Genomic DNA, 11288 nt, shown 5'->3' with positions numbered 1-11288 from the left:
TAGTGGCAAGTGCCTGTAGTCGCTGCTACTTGGCAGGCTGAGGCAGAAGAATCACTTGGACCCAGGAGGTGGAGGTTGCAGGGAACTGAGATCATGCCACTGCACTCCAGCCTGGGTGACAGAGTGAGACTTCATCTGTTTTTAAATAAATTATCTTAGATTCATTATGGTTTGAGAGTTGGTTAAAGGCTTTGTTACATTTTTATACATTTATAAGATTTTTCACAATTTGAATTCCCTTATGTACAATTAAGGTTTGGACCTAGATAAAGGCTTGGCCACATTCCCTACACTTGTAGTGCTTTTTTTTTAGTATAAATTATTTTATGTATTATAAGGCCTGAGGGATGGACTTTGCCACATTATTCACATTTGTAGAGTTTCTCTCCAGTATGAATTATCTTATGTTTAGCAAGACTTGAATGCCACTTAAAAGCTTTGTCACATTCTTCACATTTGTATAGTTTCTCTCCAGTATGAATTCTCTTATGTGCCTTAACAGTTGAGGAGCAGCTAAAGGCTTTGCCACATTCTTCACATGTGTAGGGTTTCTCTCCAGTATGAATTATCTTATGTGTCTTAAGGGTCGAAGAGCAGTTAAAGGCTTTGCCACATTCTTCACATGTGTAGGGTTTCTCTCCAGTATGAACTCTTTTGTGGTAAGTGAGGGCTGCGGATACACTAAAGACTTTGCCACATTCTTCACATGTGTAGGGTCTCTCTCCAGTATGAATTCTCTTGTGGTTAGTAAGTGTTGAGGAGCGCCTAAAGGCTTGGCCACATTCTTCACATGTGTAGGGTTTCTCTCCGGTGTGAATTCTCTTATGTCTAGTAAGGTTTGAGGACCAGCTAAAGGCCTTGCCACATTCCTCACATCTGTAGGGTTTCTCTCCAGTAAGAATTCTTTTATGTGTAGTACGGTTTGAGGAGCGGTTAAAGGATTTGTCACACTCTTCACATTTGTAGGACTTCTCCGTAGTATGAATTATCTGATGTTGATTTAGGTGTGAGAGCATGCAAAATGATTTGCCATATTTTTCACATTTCAAATGTTTCTTTCTAGTATATCTTGTATTAAGTCTATTGGAATTTGAAAATTTATCCAAGACTTTGACACATTTATGAGTCTGAAATATTTTGTTTTGGGTATTTGACAAATGTTGGTTAACTTCATTATAACCTCCTTTGTGCACCTCACACTCATCCCCTTTTTGACAACATTTTTTTAATTGTAAATTCTCATGTCCACATTTTCCATATGTTCTTGATACTACTTTCTGGAGTGAATCTTTTATGCCCTGCTCAGGCTGAGGGTCTTGGTTGAAATGAGAACACGTAACTGAAAAACATAAAAATCACAAGTTACTTCACTTACTAGACTCAGATAAATACACTGCGCAAATCAAATATATAAAAGTATTCAAGGTACATTAGCAAAATGGTATATCAAAATACCACAGGTCATAATTACTTCATAGACATATGAATGTAACAAAATCATAGTGATCAAAATACCTTTGTTGGAAATTTATAAATAAAGTGTGTGCACCATGTGAGCACAATGTCAAGAACCATATATAGTGAAAAGAAAAGTCAGCTACATTTACCCAACACAGCCCTTCCTCATCCCCAATAGAAGAACATTGTGCCTTTAATGACAGCTTTAAGTCTTCTGAGATCAAAAGTGTTACAACAGCAGAAAGACTGCCCTACCATGGACAGAAAATAGGTGTAGAAAGTAGTTACTGACCAGTAAGGAGAAATATGAAGAAGTCTTTTAACTGAAAAATAAATACAAAATTGCAGACAAGACAACATCCTGAGAACATGTTTGGGAGACTCCCAGAATCTCTACTCAAGACAATTGGTTTCAGGCTATGCCAAGAAAGAGCTGCATTATAAAGACTGTGAAATGTAGTTTTATGTTAATGTCTAAATCTCAACCAAAGATTACAATGTATACAAAATATTTGGGCAACATGGTCCAATAAAAAAAATCAAAATTTTCAAACAGCAACTATAAAAATAAAGATGTATATTTTAATTTTTAAAATTTAAGAAAATTCATATTTTGCTCAATGAGAAAAAATGGAAAACCAGACATCAGATAAATGAGAATGTCAACAAAAGGCTTGGAATAATAAAAATAAACATTTGTGGAGGTAGAAAAGAAAATGAAATAATTTAAAAGTAAGAAAAAAGTAATGTAAAAAATGAAGAAGTTAAACAAACAAAGTAGGATATACACAAAAAGATCCATAACACATATTTAAGCAAAGTTCAAAAGTCACAAACCAGAAGATAATCTTGGGAGCTGCAAGATAAAAGTGAGGTATTATTTATAAGCCTAGTTCTCCAAGACAACCAGTGAATTTGTCAACAGAAACCTTGCCGGTTAGAAAAGAACTGTGTTAAATGGTCAAAGTGCTGAAAAAAATATTCATGGTGAAAATATAACCAGCAAAAATATACTACAAAATAAAGAAAAAATAAAGATCTTCCAGAATAAACAAATGCCGGAAAAGCATATAAGCACTGCATGTGCCCTAAACAAAATGCTGAAAGAGGTCTTTCCACTTAAAATAATATAATGGGAACAAAAAATATGAAAACACATAACTTTCTGAAAAACATATGCATACACAAAAAATAAACTTCTGTGGCATTATTGTGATGTACAGAAAACATTTTGAGTTATTCTTTAAAATTTGAAAGATGTAAGCATAAAAATAATCATAAAACATAAAAAAGATATAATTATCAACATCAATAAGAAGTATAGGGTAGATATAATGAGGACAAATTTTTCTATGCAACTGAAGTCTTTTTTTTACCAGTTTAAAATATACTATTGCAACATTAAGAGGTTTTATAAAATCTCCAGTGTAGCACAAAGAAAAACTCTTTATGGACACACAAAAGAAAATGAGTCCATTACTAGCATGAGACAAAGTCTGATATTACATAATGGTAAAATGAGTCCATTTACTAGGAATCTATAACTATTATGTCTATCTATATGTACATGCATCTATAACATCAGGGTCTCAAAATACATAAAGCAAATATTGATAAAAATGTAGCAAGAAATAAAATAATAACATAAAATTATAAACATTAAGACATCACTTTCTTTCTTTTTTTTTATTACTATACTTAAGTTCTAGGGTACATGTCCACAACGTGCAGGTTTGTTACATATGTATACATGTGCCATGTTGGTGTGCTGCACCTATTAACTCCTCATTTACATTAGGTATATCTCCAAATGCTATCCCTCCTCCCTTCCCCCTCCCCACAATAGGCCCTGGTGTGTGATGTTCCCCTTCCTGTGTCCAAGTGATCTCATTGTTCAATTCCCACCTATAAGTGAGAACATGCCGTATTTGGTTTTCTGTTCTTGCAATAGTTTGCTGAGAATGATGGTTTCCAGCTGCAACCATGTCCCTACAAAGGACACGAACTCATCCTTTTATATGGCTGCATAGTATTCCATGGTGTGTATGTGCCACATTTTCTTAATCTAGTCTGTCACTGATAGACATTTGGGTTGATTCCAAGTCTTTGCTATTGTGAATAGTGCCGCAATAAACATACGCATTCATGTGTCTTTATAGCAGCATGATTTATAATCCTTTGGGTATATCCCCAGTAATGGGATGGCTGGATCAAATGGTATTTCTAGTTCTAGATCCTTGAGGAATTGCCACACTGTTTTCTACAATAGTTGAACTAGTGTACAGTCCCACTAACAGAGTTAAAGTGTTCCTATTTCTCCACATCCTCTCCAGCACCTGTTGTTTCCTGATTTTTTAATGATCGCCATTCTAACTACTGTGAGATGGTATCTCATTGTGGTTTTGATTTGCATTTCTCTGATGGTCAGTGATGATGAGCATTTTTTCATGTGTCTGTTGGCTGTATGAATGTCTTCTTTTGAGAAATGTCTGTTCATATCCTTTGCCCACTTTTTGATGGGGTTGTTTGTTTTTTTCTTGTAAACTTGTTTGAGTTCTTTGTAGGTTCTGGATATTAGCCCTTTGTCAGATGAGTAGATTGCAAAAATTTTCTCCCATTCTGTAGGTTGCCTGTTCACTCTGATGGTAGTTTCTTTTGCTGTGCAGAAGCTCTTTAGTTTAATGAGATCCCATTTGTCAATTTTGGCTTTTGTTGCCGTTGCTTTTGGTGTTTTAGTCATGAAGTCCTTGCCCATGCCTACGTCCTGAATGGTATTGTCTAGGTTTTCTTCTAGGGGTTTTAGGGTTTTAACCATAAAGTCTAACATTTAAGTCTCTAATCCATCTTGAATTAATTTTCATATAAGGAGTAAGAAAAGGATCCAGTTTCAGCTTTCTACTTGTGGCTAGCCAATTTTCCCAGCACCATTTATTAAATAGGGAATCCTTTCCCCATTTCTTGTTTTTGTCAGGTTTATCAAAGATCAGATTGCTGTAGATGTGTGGTATTATTTGTGAGGGCTCTGTTCTGTTCCATTGGCCTATATCTCTGTTTTGGTACCAGTACCATGCTGTTTTGGTTACTGTAGCCTTGCAGTATAGTTTGAAGTCAGGTAGCGTGATGCCTCCAGCTTTGTTCTTTTGGCTTAGGATTGTCTTGGCAATGCAGGCTCTTTTTTGGTACCATATGAACTCTAAAGCAGTTTTTTCCAATTCTGTGAAGAAAGTCATTGGTAGCTTAATGGGGATGGCATTGAATGTATAAATTACCTTGGGCAGTATGGCCATTTTCACGATACTGATTCTTTCTATCCATGAGCATGGTGTGTTCTTCCATTTGTTTGTGTCCTCTTTTATTTCACTGAGCAGTGGTTTGTAGTTCTCCTTGAAGAGGTCCTTCACATTCCTCATCAGTTGGATTCCTAGGTATTTTATTCTCTTTGAAGCAATTGTGAAAGGGAGTGCATTCATGATTTGGCTCTCTGTCTGTTACTGGTGTATAAGAATGCTTGTGATTTTTGCACATGGATTTTGTATCCTGAGACTTTGCTGAAGTTGCTTACCAGCTTAAGGAGATTATGGGCTGAGACAATGGGGTTTTCTAAATATACAATCATGTCATCTGCAAACAGGGACAATTTGACTTCTTCTTTTCCTAACCTAATACCCTTTATTTCTTTCTCTTGCTTGATTGCCCTAGCCATAACTTCCAACACTATGTTGAATAGGAGTGGTGAGAGAGGGCTTCCCTGTCTTCTGCCAGTTTTCAAAGAGAATGCTTCCAGTTTTTGCCCATCCAGTATGATATTGGCTGTGGGTTTGTCATAAATAGCTCTTATTATTTTGAGATACGTTCCATCAATACCGAAATTATTGAGAGCTTTTAGCATGAAGGGCTGTTGAATTTTGACAAAGGCCTTTTCTGCCTCTATTGAGATAATCATATGGTTTTGGCCTTTGGTTCTGTTTATATGCTGGATTACATTTATTGATTTGCGTATGTTGAACCAGCCTTGCATCCCAGGGATGAAGCCCACTTGATCATGGTGGATAAACTTTTTGATGTGCTGCTGGATTGAGTTTGCCAGTATTTTATTGAGGATTTCTACATTGATGTTCATCAGGAATATTGGTCTAAAATTCTCTTTTTTGTTGTATCTCTGTCAGGCTTTGGTATCAGGATGATGTTGGCCTTGTAAAAAGAGTTAGGGAGGATTCCCTCTTTTTCTATTGATTGGAATAGTTTCAGAAGGAATGGTGCCAGCTCCTCCTTGTACCTCTGGTAGAATTCAGCTGTGAATCCATCTGGTCCTGGACTTTTTTTGGTTGGTAGGCTATTAATTATTGCCTCAATTTCAGAGTCAGCTATTGGTCTATTCAGGGATTCAACTTCTTCCTGGTTTAGTCTTGGGAGAGTGTGAGTGTCCAGGAAATTATCCATTTCTTCTAGGTTTTCTAGTTTATTTGCATAGACGTGTTTATAGCATTCTCTGATGGCAGTTTGTATTTCTGTGGGGTCGGTAGTGATATCCCCTTTATCATTTTTTATTGCATCTATTTGATTCTTCTCTCTTTTCTTCTTTATTAGTCTTGCTAGCGGTCTATCAATTTTGTTGATCTTTTCAAAAAACCAGCTCCTGGATTGATTGATTTTTTTGAAGGCTTTTTTGTGTGTCTATCTCCTTTAGTTCTGCTCTGATCTTAGTTATTTCTTGCCTTCTGCTAGCTTTTGAATGTATTTGTTATTATTTCTCTAGTTCTTTTAATTGTGATGTTAGTGTGTCAATTTTAGATCTTTCCTGCTTTCGCTTATAGGCATTTAGTGCTATACATTTCCCTCTACACACTGCTTTAAATGTGTCCCAGAGATTCTGGTATGTCGTATCTTTGTTCTCATTGGTTTCAAAGAACATCTTTATTTCTGCCTTCATTTCGTTATGTACCCAGTAGTCATTCAGGAGCAGGTTGTTCAGTTTCCATGTAGTTGAGCGGTTTTGATTGAGTTTCTTAGTCCTGAGGTCTAGTTTGATTGCACTGTGATCTGAGAGACAGTTTGTTATAATTTCTTGTCTTTTACATTTGCTGAGGAGTGCTTTACTTCCAACTATGTGGTCAATTTTGGAATAAGTGTGATGTAGTGCTGAGAAGAATGTATATTCTGTTGATTTGGGGTGGAGAGTACTGTAGATGCCTATTAGGTCCATTTGGTGCAGAGCTGAGTTCAATTCCTGGATATGCTTGTTAACTTTCTGTCTCGTTGATCTGTCTAATGTTGACAGTGGGGATTTAAAGTCTCCTATTACTATTGCGTGGGAGTCTAAGTCTCTTCGTAAGTCTCTAAGGACTTGCTTTATGAATCTAGGTGCTCCTGTATTGGGTGCATATATATTTAGGATAGTTATCTCTTCTTGTTGAATTGATCCCTTTACCATTATGTAATGGCCTTCTTTGTCTCTTTTGATCTTTGTTGGTTCAAAGTCCGCTTTATCAGAGACTAGGACTGCAACCTCTGCCTTTTTTTGTTTTCCATTTGCTTGGTAGATCTTCCTCCATCCCTTTATTTTGAGCCTATGTGTGTCTCTGCATGTGAGATGGGTCTCCTGAATACAGCACACTGATGGGTCTTGACTCTTTATCCAATTTGTCAGTCTGTGTCTTTTAATTGAACCATTTAGTCCATTTACATTTAAGGTTAGTATTTTTATGTGTGAACTTGATCCTGTCATTATGATATTAGCTGGCTATTTTGCTCGTTAGTTGATGCAGTTTCTTCCTAGCATCGATGGTCTTTACATTTTGACATGTTTTCCCAATGACTGGTACCGGTTGTGCCTTTCCATGTTTCATGCTTCCTTCAGGAGCTCTTGTAGGGCAGGCCTGGTGGTGACAAAATTTCTAAGCATTTGCTTGTCTGTAAAGGATTTTATTTCTCCTTCACTTACGAAACTTAGTTTGGCTGGATATGAGATTCTAGGTTGAAAATTCTTTTCTTTAGGAATGTTGACTATTGGCCCCCACTCTCTTCTGGCTTGTAGAGTTTCTGCCGAGAGATCTGCTGTTAGTCTGATGGGCTTCCCTTTGTGGGTAACCTGACCTTTCTCTCTGGTTGCACTTAACATTTTTTCCTCCTTCATTTCAACTTTGGTGAATCTGACAATTATGTGTCTTGGAGTTGCTCTTCTCGAGAAGTATCTTTGTGGCATTCTCTGTATTTCCTGAATTTGAATGTTGGCCTGCCTTGCTAGGTTGGGAAGTTCTCCTGGATAGTATCCTGCCGAGTGTTTTCCAACTTGATTCCATCTCCCCATCACTTTCAGGCACACCAATAAGATGTAGATTTGGTCTTTTCACATAATCCCGTATTTCTTGGAGGCTTTGTTCATTTCTTTTTACTCTATTTTCTCTAAACTTCTCTTCTCACTTCATTTCATTCATTTGATCTTCAATCACTGATAATCTTTCTTCCAGTTGATCGAGTCAGTTACTGAAGCTTGTGCATTTGTCATATAGTTCTCATGTCATGCTTTTCATCTCTATCAGTTCTTTTACGGTCTTCTCTGCATTGATTATTCTAGTTATCCATTCATCCATTCTTTTTTCAAGGTTTTTAGTTTCTTTGCACTGGGTACGTAGTTCCTCCTTTAGCTCTGGGAAGTTTGATTGACTGAAGTCTTCTTCTCTCAACTCGTGAAAGTCATTCTCCATCCAGCTTTGTTCCGTTGCTGGCGATGAGCTGCATTCCTTTGGAGGGGGAGATGCACTCTGATTTTTTGAATTTCCAGCTTTTCTGCACTGCTCTTTCCCCATCTTTGTGGTTTTATCTGCCTTTGGTCTTTGATGATGGTGACGTACTGATGGGGTTTTGGTGTGGGTGCCCCTTCTGTTTGTTAGTTTTCCTTCTAACAGTCAGGACCGTCAGCTGTAGGTCTGTTGGAGTTTGCTTGAGGTCGACTCCAGACCCTGTTTGCCTGGGTATCAGCAGGGGAGGCTGCAGAAGATAGAATATTGCTGAACTGCAATGTTACTGTCTGATTCTTGCTCTGGAAGGCTTGTCTCAGAGGTGTACCTAGCCACGTGAGGTGTGAGGTGTGAGGTGTCAGTCTGCACCTAGTGGGGGATGTCTCCCAGTTAGGCTACTCAGGGGTCAGGGACCCACTTGAGCAGGCAGTCTGTCTGTTCTCAGATTTCAACCTCCATGCTGGGAGAACCACTGCCCTCTTCAAAGCTGTCAGACAGGGACATTTACCTATGCAGAGGTTTCTGCTGCTTTTTGTTTAGTTATGCCCTGTCCCCAGAGGTGGAGTCTACAGAGGCAGGCCAGCCTCCTTGAACTGCCATGGGCTCCACCCAGGTGGAGCTTCCTGGAGGCTTTGTTTACCTACTTAAGCCTCAGCAGTGTCGGGAGCCCCTTCCCCAGCCTCACTGCTGTCTTGCAGTTAGATCTCAGACTGCTGTGCTAGCAATGTGGAGGCTTTATGGGCGTGGGACCCTCCGGGCCAGGCATGGGATATAATCTCCTGGTGTGCCGTTTGCTAAGACCCTTGGTAAAGTGCAGTATTAGGGTGGGAGTTACCCAATTTTCCAGGTGTTGTCTCAGTTTCCCTTGACTAGAGAAAGGAATTCCCTTCCCCCTTGCACTTCCCCGGTGAGGCAAAGCTTCACCCTGCTTTAGCTCTCGCTGGTTGGGCTGCACCCACTGACCAGCACCGACTGTCCGACACGCGCCAGTGAGATGAACCCAGTACCTCAGTTGAAAATGCAGAAATCACCCATCTTCTGCGTTGCTCATGCTGGGAGCTGGAGGCTGGAGCTGTTCCTATTTGGCCATCTTGGGCACCCACCCCCATCCCCCCAGTCTCTGTTTTTCTTGAGCTGTCTCACTTAAGGTGTGATTATTTCTTGCCTAAATGAGATCCCTTCATTTTCCTCTGCTGTAGGATCCTCCTATTCTTCCTTCTGAAAGCAACATGTTGAAAGCAAAAATAGAGACAATATACAAATATATCCCTTGCCATGTGCCCACCATAAGCAGGTTACATCCTGGCTTACCTAGAAGTTTGATTAATTTCAGGGAAACAGGGGTGTTTTTCTATGATGTACCCTTTTTCTTAAAAACATGTCTGATTAAGTTTAGTATAATAAAGATAATCTCTCTTATGATAAACAGGAAGCCAATACCTTAGTAACCTAATTACATGAATAATGTTCCACCACAGTCGCACACATTTTCTCACACTCCAGAGAGAAGGATACACAGCAGGTGTGCACTGAAGTGGGAACCTGAGGGTCATCTGAGAATTTTGCCTACCCACCTGAATAGATTTGTAAAATAGCCTTTCAGTTGCCTTTGTTGTCTAAGTAAACACATATATTATCTGCAAACAATAATTAATTGACCTGCTTTTCAATTTTATTCATTAAAATAATTATTTTTTTCTGGCTTATATGAAGTATTTCTTATTTATAATATACATTCACATATATACATATATAACAATACAAATGTATCCATTTTCATTTTTGTTAAATTTTTAAGAATGGATGTTAAAGGTAACTTCTTTTCTGTTTGAAAGGGCTTTTATTGTTGTATTCAAGAGTATTATCCCTGGAGTCAAAGTTGCTCGTGTTTTTGTGAGCTCTGCTCACAAAAGCAACTTTGGCTCTGCTATTGTGAGCAAATTATTTCTCTCTTTGGCTCTGTTTCTTTCTTTGTAAATTGAGGATAATAATACCTTTGTTATTAAGTTACTGTGTCTATTAGTCCATTCTCACACTGCTATAAAGACACACCCAAGATTAGGTAAATTATAAAGGAAAGAGGCTAATTTGACTCACAGATCAGCATGACTGGGGAGGCCTCAAGAATGGCAGAAGGTGAAGGAGAAGCAGGTATCTTACAATAAAGGCAGAATGTGAAGGAGAAGCAGATATCTTTTTCACTAGGTGAAGGAGAGCAGGAAAAATGACCACTTATAAAACCTTCCGATCTCATGAGAACTCTCTCAGTATCACAAGAACACCATGAGTGTCATTCTGCTCCTGGCCCCTTCCAAATCTCATGCCCTGTTTATATTTCAAAACCAAACATGTTTTCCCAACCGTCCCCCAAAGTCTCAACTCATTTTAGCATTAATCCAAGAGTCTAACTCCAAAGTCTCACCTGAGAAAAGGCAAGTGTCTGCTGCCTATGAACTTGTAAATCAAAAGCAAGTTAGTAACTTCCAAGATATAGTGGGGGTACAGGAATCAGACAAACTCTTTCAAATGGGGAAACTGGCCAAAACCAAGGAAGTACAGGCCCCATGCAAGCTTGAATTCCACTGGGGTAGTCATTAAATCTGAAAGCTCTCAGATGATCTCATTTGACTCCATGTCCCACATCTGGGCCATGCTGATAAAGGGGTAAGCCCTCATGGCCTTGGGCAGCTCCTTCATGGACTGGAATTGCATACCTGTGGCTTTTCCAGGTGCACAGTGCAAGCTCATGGTGGATCTGTCATTCTGGGGTCTGGAGTATAGTGGACTTCTCATAACTCCAGTAGGCAGCTTCAGTGGGGACTCTGCATGAGGGCTCCAACCCCACATTTCCCTTCTGCATTGCCCTATTACAGGTTCTCCATGAGGGCTCTGCCCCTGTAGAAGACTTCTGCCTGAACATCCAGGCATTTTTGTACATCCTCTGAAATCTAGGCAGAGGTTCCTAGAACTCAACTTTTGTCTTATGTGCACTCACATGCCCAGCACACATGGAAGCCACCAATGCTTGAGGACTGCCGTTTTGAAGAAATAACCCAAGCTGTACCTTGGCCCCTTTTAGCCACAGCTGGATCT

The 11288-nt window shown here is 39.0% G+C and overlaps 1 protein-coding gene across 1 annotated transcript; it reads right to left on the bottom strand.

The window, feature by feature from the left end:
- Positions 1 to 358: 358 nt before the first annotated feature.
- LOC103232973 (uncharacterized) lies at positions 359 to 10943 on the bottom strand. The gene is made up of 2 exons (XM_073008633.1): positions 10910 to 10943; positions 359 to 1339 (listed from the first exon to the last, which is right to left on the bottom strand). The coding sequence occupies exons 1-2, from the start codon at positions 10941 to 10943 to the stop codon at positions 363 to 365; spliced, it is 1011 nt and encodes a 336-aa protein (XP_072864734.1). The 3' UTR covers positions 359 to 362.
- Between the last annotated feature and the right edge of the window lie 345 nt (positions 10944 to 11288).

This window comes from Chlorocebus sabaeus, chromosome 21 (assembly GCF_047675955.1).
Source record: "Chlorocebus sabaeus isolate Y175 chromosome 21, mChlSab1.0.hap1, whole genome shotgun sequence".
Classification (NCBI taxonomy): domain Eukaryota; kingdom Metazoa; phylum Chordata; class Mammalia; order Primates; family Cercopithecidae; genus Chlorocebus; species Chlorocebus sabaeus.
This window is presented reverse-complemented; position numbering and strand designations above follow the sequence as displayed.